The sequence below is a fragment of the Bombina bombina genome, chromosome 4 (genome assembly GCF_027579735.1).
Source record: "Bombina bombina isolate aBomBom1 chromosome 4, aBomBom1.pri, whole genome shotgun sequence".
NCBI classification, from domain to species: domain Eukaryota; kingdom Metazoa; phylum Chordata; class Amphibia; order Anura; family Bombinatoridae; genus Bombina; species Bombina bombina.
Genome location: NC_069502.1, coordinates 14,441,053 through 14,459,513, shown reverse-complemented (window position 1 = coordinate 14,459,513; position 18,461 = coordinate 14,441,053). Strand labels below are relative to the sequence as shown.

The following is an 18,461-nucleotide window of genomic DNA, read 5'->3' as shown; positions in this document are numbered from 1 at the left end:
TGATGCCATCCCCGTTGATGATATGCCCAAAGTAGCATAATTCAGTTTTCCTAAAATGACATTTTTCTTTATTCAGCTTCAGCCCAGACTCTTTGATAGCCTGTAGCACACAACTTAAACGCTGATCATGCTCCTCCACTGTAGACCCATACACTAGAATGTCGTCCATGACGACCGTCGTGCCCACTCAGGAGAGAACTAATTTCCCTTTGAAAGATTTCAGGAGCGGAGGATATCCCAAAGGGGAGTCTGCAGTAGCAGAACCGACCTACCGGTGTGATAAAGGTAGTCAGTTTGCGGCACTTTGGATCCAGGGGGATCTGCCAAAAGCTGCTAGAAGCGTCTAATGTGGAAAAGAACTTCGCCCCAGCCAACTTTGGAGCTATATCTTCTAATGTCGGCAGCACAAATCTCTCTCTCTTCACTGCCTCATTCAGCCTTTTCAGGTCCACACAGATGCGCACCTTTCCGTTTTTCTTTGCAACTGGAACAATGGGGCACACCAATCAGTCGCTTCAACAACCTCTTCAATAACCCCCATAGACTTCATGCGCATAAGCTCTTTCGCCACTTGAGGCATGAGCGGGATCGGGATTCTACGAGGGGTAGAAATACTGTATGGGACTGCGTCACTTTTAAGTGCTATACGGACAGGTTTGCAGTTCAGTAGGCCCAACTCGCCAAACATATCTTCGGAAATCTCATTCACTCTGGCCACGAGGCCTAAGTCACAGGCTGCTTTTCTGCTCAATAAACTGTTAACACACTGACCTCGGATCACATGCACCCACATGGTAAACTTCCTTTGCTTGTACTCACAGCTGGAAAGAAATTTCCCACACAAATCAATGCGGCCACCAGGACTATGGGACATTTTTAGTTACCTTCGCCAGCTGGGGCGTGTCGAGGCAGTTTCATAAATTCAGCAAAGACATTACAGTGATATCTGCTCTGTGATCAATCTTAAAATCAACTTTGGCTCCATTACAGTAAAAGTAACTTTCCAATCTTCCTCTGAGCTTGTGCCGTTCCACAACAGACCCCACAAAAGACACTTCCTGACCCTCCTGGTCACTGTCCACCTGCATCTCCTTAATGTATTCAGTTTTAACACACCACTCAAAATGGCCTATTCTGTTGCATATTCTGCACCTTCTATCTCTGGCCGGGCATATAGCACTCTGATCATGAGCCCGGTAGCACCGTGTGCATCGCCCATGTTGCGCCCATCCACTTCTAGGCCTTTCCAGTACTTTAGATCTACCGCTCACACTGTGCCTTCACTAGCAGCTTTCCTAGACTGTTGATCTTCATCCACAATACTCTCAGACCTCAGATCAGCACTTTGCTTTTTCACCAGTTCACTCTGGGCGGGCCATCCAATAGCCCGTCCAACGTAAATCAGGCTCTAACTGCAGCTTCAGGGAGACTTCAGCATCTGCAATTCCAATAACTATTCTGTCCTCTGATTTGCTCCTCTTAGCAACACCAAACTCACAGAATTCAGCTAATTCATACAGGCTGCGCACAAATGACTCCACAGATTCTCCCACACGCTGATTACGTTTGTGAAAACAAGCTCTCTCATGAATCACATTTCTTTTGGGCACAAAGTGGGGCACTGAGTTTTATCCATATCTATATCAAAGTTAAATTCTTCCCCTTCTTGGAAAATAAAAGCATTGAACACTGGCTCCACATCTTTCCCCATAGAGTATAAAAGAGAATTGACTTGTACTTCACCACTCTCCTTGTTCAGTTTGGAAGCAATCCTGAAGCGCTGAAACCGCTGACGCCATGTGGGCCAAGCTGCAGGCTGAGAGAAGTCAAAAGGCTCAGGTGGGGTAAACTTTGACATTGCAATCGATCAGGAACAGAAGCGCAGTCCAGAACTTCTGGCACCATGTCATGAGATGCATGACATATGCAGGACACAGCAATGATGGTACAACTCTATTTTATTGCAGAGCATAACAATACACATCTAGTCAGGTTGATTGTACTAAACTAACTGCGACACAGACACTGGACCCAAGCCCCGCCCACAAACTAGTGACATCACATCCTGCTCTCATCACAATACCCATGTGCCAGTGTCACTACTGTGTCATTATATAGTGCTGGGTGTTATTATACTGATGCAGATACCACTGATCTTATAACCAGCCCTCCTCTGGCTATACCCATGTGCCATTGTCACTACTGTGTCATTATATAGCACTGGGTGTTATTATACTGATGCAGATACCACTGATCCTATAACCAGCCCTCTTCTGGCTATACCCATGTGCCAGTGTCACTACTGTGTCATTATATAGCACTGGGTGTTATTATACTGATGCAGATACCACTGACCCTATAACCAGCCCTTTTCTGGCTATACACATGTGCCAGTGTCACTACTGTGTCTTTGTATAGAGCTGGGTGTTATTATATAGCTGCAGATACACATCCAGTATTTCACTCAGGCTTTATTTATTCCATAACTTATCACCCAATATTGCTAGCAGTCTCTTGACAAGCCACTAACTTTATTCACACTACATATTTGTTTTTTCTTCCTATTATTTAATCAGAAAGAAAAGATATACTAAGGTTGTGGCGGACACTGCAAGGGCTAGTCACGGACACCTTGCCTATCCCCTGTCCCATAGGGTCTCTAAAGAGAAACTAGAATAGTAGTTCTCCTGGCTAAGGTAAATATAGCACCCTCTACTCAGGAACAGTGTGCCACAGATCTTGCACTGAATCAGCCACAGGAAACAATCTTTTTAAACACAGTAGAGCGGGTTAAAAAGGAACACCCGACTTCTCCGATTCCCGAGATATGTTCAGACATGCGATCTGGAACTGGAAAAAACCTCCACAGATTTAGGTTTGACATTAAAAAACTCTATTCAGTTTATTAGGCCTTTTTAGGATCCTCTGCAAAAGTTTCAAAGTCATCCAAAATAGTTAAAACCTCCTTCAAAAGTAGACAGAGACACCCCCAGTTTAAATCTAAAATGAACCTCCTCAGAATCTACTGTACTAGGAACTGCAGATTCTGAATCAGAGATCTCAACCTCAGCAGCACTGCAGAGGAATGATTCCTCGCTAGATAACTGAGAAAGAATAACCAAATCAGTCTTGGTGGAATCAGAACCCATAGAACTGTTCTTAGATGTCTTCTTCCCTTTACCAGAACTAGGTTAAAGCACTTAGGGCTACAGAAACTGCAGAAGTCAACTGTGCAGCAAAATCTGTAGGCAAACAAAAACTACCAGAGACTGACTGAGAGGAACCACAGGGCACTGCATGTGAAATCTGTCAAAGACTGGGACATGTTTAGAAGAAGGCTGAAACAACCCCTGAACAGGCATTATCCTGAAAAAAAGGCTCAGATAAGGAATCCTTATCCTTAGATAATAAAACCTATTAGGCAAGGGGAATAAAATTGCAGCAGGAGTATAACCTGGGCTTCTGCACAATAAAAACATTTATCAAATGACAGAGAAAGCTTAGGGTTGGCTTCCATAGTAAATAAAATAGCCCTTTATTTCCTTATAATCTAATTTCAATATAAACAAATAGAATAAAATTCTAAGCATAGATAAATAAATATTAAAACGGCTCTACACCCAGCCGTGCTGGAGAGGCTCACCCAACCGATAACCAGGAATCTAATCCACACCAGCAGATAAATCCGGTTTTAAACTGCAGATCCAAGAAAGCTGCAAACATCAGAAAGAAGCGACAGGCAGGAAAAACGATCTAATGCCAGAAAATCCGGTCTGTCGCCTTGAAAATCCGGTCTGTCGCCTTGAAAATCCAGCTTCCAAAACAGCCGGCTAGAAACAAAATGTTCAGCACTCAGGAAGAACAGAGCTGTCACATGGTCGCAAATTCCAAAGTAAGGTGCGGTTCCAACAACTTTCTTAAAGAGATATTACCCAAACAACATAAAAGGTAAACTTGTGCAAACAAATCCACATTAGCCAAAAAAGCCTTTCATGACAGAACAGTACCCTGAACTGCTGCCCAATAAATCCCCAACCTTTAAAAGGGATATTCAGTCCCATAAGGATCCACCTGTTCTCTAAGTATCCTTTTCCTTCTTTTTCCTTCTTTAAAACAAGGAACTCTAAGTACTGCATCCTTCTCACCTAGAAGGTAGAAAACACTTACTGTGGACCCACTGTAGGACAGGTATAGCAAACAGGGTGTGACAGAATCCTACTGACATAGACCTGTAGATAAAGAAACCAACACAGTAACCAACCCTGGTTTTCTATATAGGGGTAGCAATGATGTTGGGAACGTGAGCAAAAACCACCTCGCTGTCTTCCAACTGCTAAAAGCCACTATTACTCTTACTAAAGAGAATCACAGTGGGCACAGCATAACCCCAATCCTTGCTTGCAGGGAAAGGTGCCCATTAAATATTAACAACTTGATAGGCTTCAGACACATTCTTTTGCAAATCACCTACACTGTTACACAGGGCAAGAATGACTGGGGATTGTGGGTAGTGGGAGGATACTTGATGCTTTGCTGGGGTGTTCTTTGCCTCCACCTGGTGGCCAGGAGTTATAGCAATCTATAAAATGCAAGCAGTATGTGAAAGCAGCGTATAAAATGCAAGCAGTATGTGATAGCAGCGTATAAAATGCAAGCAGTATGTGATAGCAGCGTATAAAATGCAAGCAGTATGTGATAGCAGCGTATAAAATCAAGCAGTATGTGATAGCAGCATATAAAATGCAAGCAGTATGTGATAGCAGCATATAAAAATGCAAGCAGTATGTGATAGCAGTGTATAAAATGCAAGCAGTAAGTGATAGCAGTGTATAAAATGCAAGCAGTATGTGATAGCAGCGTATAAAATGCAAGCAGTATGTGATAGCAGTGTATAAAATGCAAGCAGTATGTGATAGCAGTGTATAAAATGCAAGCAGTAAGTGATAGCTTTGTGTAAAATGCAAGCAGTAAGTGGATAGCTTTGTGTAAATGCAAGCAGTATGTGATAGCAGTGTATAAAATGCAAGCAGTGAGTGATAGCAGTGTATAAATGCAGCAGTGAGTGATAGGCAGCGTATAAAATGCAAGCAGTAAGTGATAGCTTTGGTATAAAAATGCAAGCAAGTATGTAATAGCAACGTATAAAATGCAAGTAGTGAGTGATAGCAGCATATAAAATGCAAGCAGTAAGTGGATAGCAGCGTATAAAATGCAAGCAGTAAGTGATAGCTTTGTATAAATTGCAAGTAGTGAGTGATAGCAGCATATAAAATGCAAGTAGTGAGTGATAGCAGCATATAAAATGCAAGCAGTAAGTGATAGCAGCGTATAAAATGCAAGCAGTAAGTGATAGCTTTGTATAAAATGCAAGCAGTATGTAATAGCAGCATATAAAATGCAAGCAGTATGTGATTGCAGCGTGTAAAATGCAAGCAATATGCGATATAGAATAAGAAAGCAAGGAATTTGTGATCATAGCGCGCAAAACCTTTTTATATTGCCAGTGTTTACGCCAGTAACGCTATAAAATGATTAAAATTAAAATAAAAATACCATAACTAAAATACCTTTTTTAGTTTTTGTTTTTTAAATTGTTTCACCCTCATTTTACTTATAGGTAATTGTTTATCATATTTATATTTGATTTCAGGTAGTTATGGTATTTTTATTATTTTTTATAGCGTTACTGGGTTAACATAGAAACATAGATATTGACGCAGATAAGAGCCATAGGCCCAGCAAGTCTCTGCCGACCTTACCTTAACAGTATAAACTTATCTAGTTCGTAGGATAGCCCTATGCTTGTCCCATGCATTTTTAAAGTCCCCCACATGTTTTGCTTCGTGCTACCTACCTCTTGAGGAAGTTTATTCCATAAATCAATCACTCTTTCTGTAAAGAAGTGCTTCCTCAAATTACTCCTGAATCTACTACCCTTTAGCTTGAGCTCATGACCCCTTGTTCTTGAATTTTCCATTTTATGTAAAATACCCACAGCCTCAGGTGTACTAAACCCTTTAATGTACTTGAAAGTTGCTATCATATCACCTCTTTCCCTTCTCTCCTCTAAGCTATACATATTTAGGTCATTGAGCCTATCCTTGTAAGTTTTTATTTTTTAGACCATGTACCATTTTGGTAGCCCTCCTTTGCACGGATTCAAGTTTGTTAATATCCTTCTGAAGATAGGGCCTCCAGAAGCTGCACACAATACTCAAGATGGAGGGCCTAACTAATGATCTATAAAGTGGCATAAGAACCTTACTATTTCTGCTGGCAAAGTACCTCTACCAATACATCCAAGCATTCTGCTAGCCTTACTCGCTGCCTTACTACATTGTTTACTAAGTTTTAAATCATCTGAGATAATAATTCCCAAGTTCCTGTTCCTCGTCTGTAACAGATCAGTAAAGTGTCATTGAGTCTGTAATTAACATTTGGATTTTTCTTCCCCAAATGCATTATTTTACACTTTGCTGTGTTTAAACTTTAGATCCCAGTCGTTTGTCCAATCCTCCAATTGTTGTATATCACTTCTCATTTTGTCTACCCCCCCTGGAACATCCACTCTGTTGCAAATTTTTGTATCATCTGCAAAGAGAACATACTTTCCCTGTAGCCCTTTGCTGATTATCGCAGATAAATATTTTAAACAAAACAGGCCCCAGAACTGACCACTGAGGAACACCACTAGTAACAGCCCCCTCTGCTGAATGAACTCCATTTACTAAGACACTTTTGTTTTCTGTCTTTAAAGCCACTGGTAATGTAAAAAAAGGTTATGATCACAAATTCCTTGCTTCTTATTCTTGTCTTTTTGAAGTGTAAATGGGGGATATTACTTTCCTTTTGTGATTAAGCTGCACAAACCTTTTTTTGCTGTATTAATCTTTTATGCCCCAGAGTATCTAATTTGAAAAGTCCCATCTTTTATACTGTCTTTGGGTTAACTATAGCGCAGTCCCTGAGTCTATGGTTTCTGACCATTTTCTCTAGTTCACTTGTCTGTTTATTCTTTAATATGTGATATAGACATCTAAAATCGAAGCAGTATGTGATAGCGACATATGAAATGCAAGCAGTATGTAAAAGCAGCATATAAAGTGCAAGCAGAATGTGATAGCAGCGTATAAAGTGCAAGCAGGTATGTGATAGCAGCGTATAAAATGCAAGCAGTATGTAATAGCAGCGTATAAAATGCAAGCAGTATGTAATAGCAGCGTATAAAATGCAAGCAGGTATGTAATAGCAGCGTATAAATGCAAGCGGTATGTAATAGCAGCGTATAAAATGCAAGCGGTATGTAATAGCAGTGTAATAAAATGCAAGCCGTATGTAATGAGCAGTGTATAAAATGCAAGCAGGTATGTAATAGCAGTGTATAAAATGCAAGCAGTATGTGATAGCAGCGTATAAAATGCAAGCAGTATTTGATAGCAACGTATAAAATGCAAGCAGTATGTGATAGCAGTGTATAAAATGCAAGCATTAATTGATAGCTTTGTATAAAAGGCAAGCAGTATTTGATAGCAGGGTATAAAATGCAAGCAATATGTGATAGCAGTGTTATAACATGCAAAGCAGTATGGATAGCTGCATATGAAATGCAAAGCAGTATGCAATAGCAGCGTATGAAATGCAAGGCAGTATGTAATAGCAGCGTATAAAATGCAAGCAGTATGTAATAGCAGTGTATACTATGGCTGCTATGGAGGTGCCAGTCGTACTGGAGGGGGGGGGGGGGGGGAATGGTGGGGAAATTGTTGGGTTTGACCAGGTGGTCTATCAAGATGAGCTTTGTGTATAAAAGGTGTATGTCTAACAATAAAATCTGTTTCCTGTTTCACCTGAATGGTAGTAAGTCTAGTTATTTGGGTATGCTCCAGCTAAAATCACTTTCCTGGGCCTACCATAGCAGCCTGTTCCAGGCAGAGGAAGGACCCTCTGGGCCGAGCTACCTAGTCTGGGTAGCGGAGTCTGCCACAGGGTGGGACCCTGAATACTGGTGCTGTCGGGCATCAGCGGGGGCTACAGGCTGTAGTCACTTGCCAGCTGCATAGCTGCAGTCTGCAGGGAGGAAGCAGCACCCATTTGGCGAGCTACCCAGTCGGGGGTAGCCGGGGTTTCCGTCACATTGGCTGGCAGCGGTGGGATGCTTCCAAGTTCCTGGAACATTCAAATCGCCACCTAAAGACAAGTTTAGATGGAAACCCGAGGAAAGATGGCGGCCCCAAGAGCAGACCAGCCCTCACCCGAGAAATGCTGGTAGGTGGCCGGAGGGTCGGATGACGACCAGGGCCGATGAGCAACCTCCTACAGTGCCCAGCATGGCATCTAGGTACCTCATCTACCCCGGGGACAACTGCATCCAAGCATACGAAAGGGAAGTGGACTGGCGCTGTAATGATACCCTGCCCACCTCAGAGGTCATCACAAAGATAATCTCGGAGGTTACCCAGCTCAGGTTAGCAGAGCTTTACCAATCTGTGGAAGGTGTTCATTTCGCCTCCGAGGTGCAGGGTCCCCCGAGCACCCAAGTGTACCCCATGGGGCATTCCCGGGCCTACAAAGAGAGAAGATATTGATTGCCATCTTCAGGTTTTTGAAACCCAATGTAAACTGCAGAGGGTCAGGCATGGCTGACTGACTATCGATCCTGATTGGCAGCTGTCTGGACGGGTCCATTCCACCCCTCCAGACGACCAGAAAGGACTATGACAAGGTGAAAGACCATATCCTTGCTCGTTTTGGACTCACGCCGGAGGCTCATTGGCAGAAATTCCAGGCACTACAGAAACAAGAGGGGGCAGCCTTTTGCAGAGTGGACCCCACCAGTTCACTAGGTTAATGGCCTCCTGGAACAGAAGTGGCAACAGGCTTTTCCTCCTGGAGCATTTTAACAACCATGTTCCAGTCGAGGTCAAGGAATGGGTCCCCTTGATCGAAGGCCCTCCCCCAGCCAACCCTCTGCCCGGCTCCCGCTGCCATCATAAGCCCCCTTTGGGCTCCCAACAGCTCTTGGCCCGGCCATTCTTTATTCCTCCCCAGCAAGAGTCAAATACTCCCCAAGGATGCTTCGCCGTGGGCAGCCTGGACATTTGAAGGCGGGGAATGCCCAACCTCATCGAGCAGCCCAGCAAAGATGCCCCCAGCCCACCTCTTGGTAACTGTTCCAGCCCAGACTTTCCAAGCTGCGGCCCACTATATGTATGGCCTCTGGCCCCAGTGGACTACACCGAATGGGCTGAAGAGGTCAGCACCCTACAGGAAGCTAACTTAGTGGCCTCTGATAACCGTTTGAGTCAATGGGAAGGTGGCCCAAGGATTAAGGGACACTGGGTTCACCATTACCCTGGTTCAGCCCCATCTGGTCTCCCCATCTACACCCACTAGGCAGATCCTTGTTGTTCGGGTAGCTGGAGGCATCACTGTCTTAGTTCCCATAGCCCGTGACCATCTGGCTTGGGGCACCGGGGCCTGTGCTGTCGGTGTGGGTGTGATGAAGGACCTTCCCACAGAGGTCCTACTAGGAAATGACCTCTGTCTCCTTGTTTCAACCTTTTTGGGGGATACTCCCCCGGACTCCTGGCCAGTGATCATCCACGGGCAAGCCCAACTCCAAACCAACACACTGCAGCTGGGGACCCAAGTAAGACCTTCCACCCACATCCCTGAACTTCCCTGATGCCCTACCCCAATGTCTTATCCCAACTCCCCAACGCCCGCCCCCTGCCCCCTTCCCCATCCACTATCCTATGCCTCCCTCTCCGACTTTGCCTAAGAAACTCTGAGCAACCCAACCCTTGCCTCCTTCCAAGCCCGCGTAGGGGCCGACCCCCAAAGCCCAGGGGAAGAGCACTCCCAATGGGAGAACGGTTTGCTGTACTGGGTTTTCCAGAGGAAGAAAGGGCCAGTGCCCAAGCGACAGCTGGTAGTACCGACAAGGTATCGGTCCAATCTGTTGCACATAGGGCATGACATCCCCTGGCAGGCCATTTTGGCAGCTCCTGAACCTACCACCACCTTTCCCAAATATTTTTCTGGCCAAGAATCACAAAAGAGATTAAGGCCTATTGAAAAATGTGTGTGGTATGCCAGAAAGTAGGGAAGACCGGGGACCATACCAAAGCCTCTTTAAACCCCCCTCCCCGATTATTGACAAAACCCTTTAGCAGGGTAGTCATATATATAGGTTTGTGCCCTTATCTTGCCCCCCGTCCCTCCGGGAAAAAAGTACATACAATGGTAGACTATGCCACTAGGTATCCGGAGGCAGTAACCCCTGACGAATATCCAAGCAGAGACAGTGGCCAATGCGCTTTACAGATATTCACCAGGTGGGCTTCCCCCGAGAAATGGTCTTGGAGTCGGGGGACTCTGTTCCTGCACAGAGAGTCACCTAAAAGCTGTGGGAACTGTGTGGGATCCAACCCTGTTTCAGTGCCCATATCACCCGCAGACCAATGTGCTTTGTGAAAGGTTCAACAGGACCCTGAAGCAGTTGCTTCAGACATTCTCAGCCCCTCACAAAGGACTGGGACAGGTACCTGCCGGCACCTCCTATTTGCCTACAGAGAGGGTGCCCCAAGATCTACTGTTTTTTCCTACTTTGAGTTGTTGTATGGCCGGAAGATCCGGGGGACCCCTAGACTTGTTGAGAGCCCACTGGTTTGTGGGAGTATGTCCTAAAATTCAGAGACCGGCTGAAGGACCTCACTGCCATGGTGCGGGTGAACCTTCAGGCTGCTCAGGGGGAACCAGAAGCCGGTGGTACGACCGTAATTGCTCCGTAGCTGAATTCTGGTAGTAGGTCCTAGCTTTGAAAGACTGTCAAAAACGGACAACTACAGGCTTCATGGCAAGGACCCTACAAGATGGTGGAACAACTGAATAAACACCACCTACCTTGTAGCCAAATGTTCAGATGAACGAGTCCAGCGACCTTTCATATGAACATGGCTGAAGGCATATGAAGAGCGACCCAAGGACATGGCTACTATCTGTGCTCCGGACTGTGGAGGCCCCTGAAAGTCTTCCCATGCTGGAGGCTCCCCGGCCCAAAAGAGATTCCAGGGGGTCGAGATATAACCCTCGACAAGACAGTAAGTCCAGCAGTTACTAGAGGACCACCAAGAAATGTTTCCCAATGTCCGGTGGGTATACCACAGTGGCCCTCCACCAAGTGGGAAACCTCGGGACAGGCTCCCCTGAGACCGGCAGGTGTACTGAGTACCTAAAGCTGTCGGACAGTATGCACCTTGAGCTCCAGGGAATGTTGGACCTTGGTGTTGTTTGAACCATCCAGCAGTCCCTGATGGCACCAACAGTGTCACATATATAACAGGCATTGGTCACACCGATGCTACATCTCGGTGCTAAGCAAGTTTCTATAATAAGGCGATTTAGTAGGGCTCTCAGCAGATATTACACGAAAATGTTCCTGTGTCCTGCCCCCACCTCGCCACCATCCTCCCAGCCTCCCACCTGCCGCTCTCCCACTCAGCTTCTCCTCCGCCTGATTCCCTGCCGCCATGACAGGTACCTACTGCGTGCCACGCACCTTAAACCTTCTCCGTCTGGAAACCAGACTTAAGCACAACTGCCCCCCATAGGGGAAGTGTGCCTGTTTTTGTTTTCCTAGCTTCTGGTGCGTGAGAGCTCTGGGTACTTCTGGGATTACCAAGTGGCGATGTCCATAAAGTCTATAGTGCAAAGCAGGCTTGGTTTTTCATCTGCTGCAGCACTGTAGCACATTAGGGCGGGGGGGGAAAACGTTGTCATGATTAATGTTAGGGTGGTGTCACCCCTTGGGGGGTGCCACCCTCCGCACCCTCTAGTGAGCCCACTGCTTGCCCTAAAATGCAAGCAGTATGTAATAGCAGTGTATAAAATGCAAGCAGTATGTAATAGCAGTGTATAAAATGCAAGAAAGTATGTAATAGCAGTGTATAAAATGCAAGAAGTATGTGATAGCGACGTATAAAATGCACATATAAAATTTTATTTCCCAAGACACATCGCACACTTTTGTGCAGCCAATACAGAAGATCTGGAGAGGGTTGTCTGGCATGGTGAAGGACACGGTTTCCCTTCATCTGAAGTCATTGCTGTTGGTATCTCATTGGGGGGGGTGAGTTGCCTTTAATTCATATCCAGTGCATCCTAATATATGGATGAATGAGGGGGTCCAGGAATGTGTGAATTTCCTATCGAGAGAGTGATCATTCTGTCTCAGGAGAGATCTTTATAACACAGAGTGTGGTCTTTATAGGTGTAATGTATCAGATAATGTCCCCTATGTGGGTGTCACATGGCAGTCACATCGCTTAGTGCTTAAGAATGTAGGCGTACTATTAATCGTGTCTGTACTTTATATTTAGGTACACACATATGCTAAACTACATTAATAGTGTCACAATACCAGGGTTAAAAACGCAAAAAGCAAGTGAAATACAAAATAAAATGTGACTGAATAATTACTGTGCACATAAAATCATAGTATTTCACCAAATAAAATCCTTGATGTGAAAAATGAGTCCTCCAAGCGGCAACACACTTTAAATAGCCACAAGGTTTTCTTGAAATGAAATGTTTCATGGCGTAACACTGTATGAAATCTTTATCCAGATGGAAGCATAGAAATAAAACTCACACGTGCATGAGATACAAAGTATAAAGGGATTAGAATATTAACACACGGCAAGCTGAAACTCTTTTTTCACAAATATATAATAATATTATATATATATATATATAATATATATATATATATATATATATATATATATATATATATATATATATATAGTATATATGACACCTAGGGTTACAGCACAAAAGGAATAACCAATCCGTATTCGTCTCTAACAAGTACTTAGTCACTGGATAAGAAATGCCTCTGTGCTGCTATTCAATTGCCGGCTGTTGTCCTCCCACTGACATCACGCTCCGTTAGCAGAACTGAAGTACGGTTTCCCCACTCTCCATCCTCTTTGTTGTCATCTAGCTCACTGGATTGGTTAATATCTAACTCTTTCCTTGCAATCTACAATAGACCATATCTTTCAAAAAAGCAACGCTATTAAATACAAGATTAAAACTCAAAGTGGAAATAATTTACAAAAACTGCGTATAAAATTACATTACACAAGAATACACAGCATCAGTGGAACTAAAGAAGCTTTTACTACAGCATCAGTGGAACTAAAGAAGCCTTTACTACAGCATCAGTGGAACTAAAGAAGCCTTTACTACAGCATCAGTGGAACTAGAAGAAGCCTTTACTACAGCATCAGTGGAACTAAGAAGCTTTTACTACAACATCAGTGGAACTAAAGGAGCTTTTACTACAGCATCAGTAGTGGAACTAAAGAAGCTTTTACTACAGCATCAGTAGTGGAACTAAATAAGCCTTTTACTACTGCATCCGTGGAACTAAAGGGAGCTTTTACTACAGCCTCAGTAGTGGAACTAAAGAAGCTTTTTACTACAGCATCAGTGGAACTAAGGAAGCTTTTACTACAGCATCAGTGGGAACTAAAGAAGCCTTTACTACAGCATCCATGGAACTAAAGGAGCTTTTACTACAGCCTCAGTAGTGGAACTAAAGAAGCTTTTACTACAGCATCAGGTGACTAAAGAAGCTTTTACTACAGCATCAGTAGTGGAACTAAAGAAGCTTTTACTACAGCATCAGTAGTGAACTAAAGAAGCTTTTTACTACAGCATCAGTAGTGGAACTAAAGAAGCTTTTACTACAGCCTCAGTGGAACTTAAGGAGCTTTTACTACAGCATCAGTAGTGGAACTAAAGAAGCTTTTACTACAGCATCAGTAGTGGAACTAAAGAAGCCTTTACTACAGCCTCAGTGAACTAAAGGAGCTTTTACTACAGCCTCAGTAGTGGAACTAAAGAAGCTTTTACTACAGCATCAGTGGAACTAAAGAAGCTTTTACTACAGCATCAGTAGTGGAACTAAAGAAGCTTTTACTACAGCATCAGTGGAACTAAAGAAGCCTTTACTACAGCATCAGTGGAACTAAAGAAGCCTTTACTACAGCATCAGTGGAACTAAAGAAGCCTTTACTACAGCATCAGTGGAACTAAAGAAGCTTTTACTACAGCATCAGTGGAACTAAAGAAGCTTTTACTACAGCATCAGTGGAACTAAAGGAGCTTTTACTACAGCATCAGTAGTGGAACTAAAGAAGCTTTTACTACAGCATCAGTGGAACTAAATAAGCTTTTACTACAGCATCCGTGGAACTAAAGGAGCTTTTACTACAGCCTCAGTAGTGGAACTAAAGAAGCTTTTACTACAGCCTCAGTGGAACTAAGGAAGCTTTTACTACAGCCTCAGTGGAACTAAGGAAGCTTTTACTACAGCCTCAGTAGTGGAACTAAAGAAGCTTTTACTACAGCCTCAGTAGTGGAACTAAAGAAGCTTTTACTACAGCATCAGTGGAACTAAAGAAGCCTTTACTACAGCATCAGGTGGAACTAAAGAAGCCTTTACTACAGCATCAGTGGAACTAAAGAAGCTTTTACTACAGCATCAGTGGAACTAAAGAAGCTTTTACTACAGCATCAGTGGAACTAAAGGAGCTTTTACTACAGCATCAGTGGAACTAAAGAAGCTTTTACTACAGCATCAGTGGAACTAAATAAGCTTTTACTACAGGCATCCGTGGAACTAAAGGAGCTTTTACTACAGCCCTCAGTAGTGGAACTAAAGAAGCTTTTACTACAGCCTCAGTGGAACTAAGGAAGCTTTTACTACAGCCTCAGTGGAACTAAGGAAGCTTTTACTACAGCCTCAGTAGTGGAACTAAAGAAGCTTTTACTACAGCCTCAGTAGTGGAACTAAGAAGCTTTTACTACAGCCTCAGTAGTGGAACTAAAGAAGCTTTTACTACAGCCTCAGTGGAACTAAGGAAGCTTTTACTACAGCCTCAGTATGGAACTAAAGAAGCTTTTACTACAGCATCAGTGGAACTAAGGAAGCTTTTACTACAGCATCAGTGGAACTAAAGAAGCCTTTACTACAGCATCCGTGGAACTAAAGGAGCTTTTACTACAGCCTCAGTAGTGGAACTAAAGAAGCTTTTACTACAGCATCAGTGGAACTAACAGACGGAGCCTGTTCTCTGGGTGTATTAGACGGAGCCTGTTCTCTGGGTGTATTAGACGGAGCCTGTTCTCTGGGTGTATTAGACGGAGCCTGTTCTCTGGGTGTATTAGACGGAGCCTGTTCTCTGGGTGTATTAGACGGAGCCTGTTCTCTGGGTGTATTAGACGGAGCCTGTTCTCTGGGTGTATTAGACGGAGCCTGTTCTCTGGGTGTATTAGACGGAGCCTGTTCTCTGGGTGTATTAGACGGAGCCTGTTCTCTGGGTGTATTAGACGGAGCCTGTTCTCTGGGTGTATTAGACGGAGCCTGTTCTCTGGGTGTATTAGACGGAGCCTGTTCTCTGGGTGTATTAGACGGAGCCTGTTCTCTGGGTGTATTAGACGGAGCCTGTTCTCTGGGTGTATTAGACGGAGCCTGTTCTCTGGGTGTATTAGACGGAGCCTGTTCTCTGGGTGTATTAGACGGAGCCTGTTCTCTGGGTGTATTAGACGGAGCCTGTTCTCTGGGTGTATTAGACGGAGCCTGTTCTCTGGGTGTATTAGACGGAGCCTGTTCTCTGGGTGTATTAGACGGAGCCTGTTCTCTGGGTGTATTAGACGGAGCCTGTTCTCTGGGGTGTATTAGACGGAGCCTGTTCTCTGGGTGTATTAGACGGAGCCTGTTCTCTGGGTGTATTAGACGGAGCCTGTTCTCTGGGTGTATTAGACGGAGCCTGTTCTCTGGGTGTATTAGACGGAGCCTGTTCTCTGGGTGTATTAGACGGAGCCTGTTCTCTGGGTGTATTAGACGGAGCTGTTCTCTGGGTGTATTAGACGGAGCCTGTTCTCTGGGTGTATTAGACGGAGCCTGTTCTCTGGGTGTATTAGACGGAGCCTGTTCTCTGGGTGTATTAGACGGTTATTCTATGGTAGCTATTTCCTTATAAGATATTGCATAATTTATTTATTTTTTAGGATGACTCTGTTGAATTACTTGGCATCCAGCGGCTATTCCTCAAATGTCCGTGCAGCTGTTGTCTTCTCCACCCCATGGAATGTGTTTCAGTCCACTCTTTCCCTCGAAGAACCATTAAATTACTTCCTGTTTAACCGTAACCTGGTCAGGGGACTGAGGAGCACTGTGAAGAGGTGAGTGTGTATGTGTGTCTCTCTCTATATCTATATATACAGGGATCAAGTCGAGTGGGAACTCATAGGAACATAGTTTCTACACTATTTTTGCAACTAAGTTCCCTCTGGACAAAGAAAAGCAATGCTTTAGTAAACACTACTGCTGCTGGTGAAAGGAGTTAGAGCACAGTCTGGTTAGAGGGATAGTGAGATTCTCTAGTAATCGGCAGTAAACACTTCCTACAGTACACTAAATGCACGCCTGTCAACGGTCCTGCTGTGTGATCACCCCACAATGTGTGTAACACATGGTGCTTAACATTTCTGTGTGAATTTTTCTGGGGTTATATAGCCCCCCTCAGCAGAAATAGGATTATTGCTCCTTAAAGGGCCACTGAACCCAAAATATTTCTTTCATGATTCAGATAGAGAATAGAAATTTAAACAACATTACAATTTACTTCCATTATTTATTTTGCTTCATTTTTAAAATATCCTTAGTTGAAGGAAAAGCAATGCACATGGTGAGCCAATCACACGATGCTTCTATGTGCAGCAACCAATCAGCAGCTAGTGAGCATATCTAGATATGCTTTTCATCAAAGAATATCAAGAGAATAAAACAAATTAGATAATTAAGTAAATTAGAAAGATGTTTAAAATTGCATTCTCTTTCTAAATCATAAAAGAAAAAATGTGGGTGGCATGTCCCTTTAAGTGGGTGAGACTCTAACAGAGGAGGATTCTCAGGCAACCATTCAATTCTTCATTGGATTTAATTTGCTTTTATTAACTAATGTGTATAAATTATATACATATAAATACAGTGCGTGTAAGTGTGTGTGTATATATATATATATATATATATATATATATATATATATATATATATATACACACATACACATATACACACATACATACAAATACAGTGCGTGTAAGTGTGTGTGTATATATATATATATATATATATATATATATATATATATATATATAAAGAAAAAACAAATGCAGACGGCTTCTCCAATTCCAAAACTTGATTTATTGTTTGTTAAAAATCCATGTTGTACATGATCATCATAAATTCACAGAGCATACTTGAAAACGGCTGCTGCTGACACGTTTCGCCACTCAAGGCGTAATCATAGCTGCAGTTAAAAATCACAGCCTACCTATTTAAGGGCAGCTGGACAAACTCTATTGGTTAAAAACTTTAATTGGTTAACAAGTTATGCTTTAAGAGTATTTAACCCTATGTATACTTTTGAACATAAAGGCCTCTTTATAATTCATTCATTTGTTAAATGCATATAAATAAATTAAATGTTATCTATTGCGTATATACAGCCTTTAACGTATATATCCGCTGGGCTAAAGACTTAGATGTGCAGGGAGAGTCAAAGATACAGTAGTAAATGTTTTGAATTCGATTTTAGTACTGAGTTTCAATGCTACATTATATGAATGTAGATTAACAGAGGGATATCATGATCCATTTACAGATAAACTCAATACAGTTATGATGTAACTATAAGGAGAGTTAAAAATGGGACGTTACCTAACAAAAACATATAACTGTGTTCAATAAATATATATATAAACATAAATTAATAATGAACTGAGGATGAGGAAAAATGATAAATAATAAATAATTAAGCTGTTTTAAATGTATTTGAATGTATTAAATTACAAATGTAATGATAGAATTCCCCTAATGAAAAGGAGGAATCGCACTTTAGTGCATGTGATCAGAAGTTTCTGCTGCAGAAGAGAGGGCTGCATGGACTGACCAATTATTTCCAAAAATGTATTGGGTCATATTCTGAATTGAGACCCAGAGGTACTCTGGTCTGAAGCTTAAATATCCAATACATCTCCCTCTTCAGCAGCAGCTGATCACAATCACCTCCTCTTGGTGGGCACCCTCTCTATGGCCTGCCATCTTAAGCTACTGATATCTTTACTATGGCAACGTGCAAAGTGTCTGACTAGTGGTGTACTTGCTTCACCTGCTTGAATAGTGGATAAGTGGTTGCAAATGCAAACTTGCACCTCGTTAGTGGTTAATCCTACATATTGTAGGTGACAACATATACAGGTAAGAAGATACACCACATAATTTGAAGTACAATTCAGACAGCTGTTGATTGGAAACGTGTCACCTGTAACTTCTGATTTGAAAATGTTTGACACCATGATGTATTCGCAGACCCGGCATTTTT

The 18,461-nt window shown here is 42.9% G+C and overlaps 1 protein-coding gene across 1 annotated transcript in view; it reads left to right on the top strand.

Annotated features, from left to right (window-relative positions):
• ABHD1 (abhydrolase domain containing 1) overlaps positions 1-18,461 on the top strand; it is a gene marked incomplete at its 5' end in the record, with an annotated part of 401,198 nt that overhangs the window by 127,798 nt on the left and 254,939 nt on the right. Inside the window, one exon of the mRNA XM_053710945.1 lies at positions 16,084-16,257. Coding sequence (XP_053566920.1) covers positions 16,084-16,257 — 174 coding nt within the window. The remainder of the gene's footprint in view (positions 1-16,083; positions 16,258-18,461) is intronic.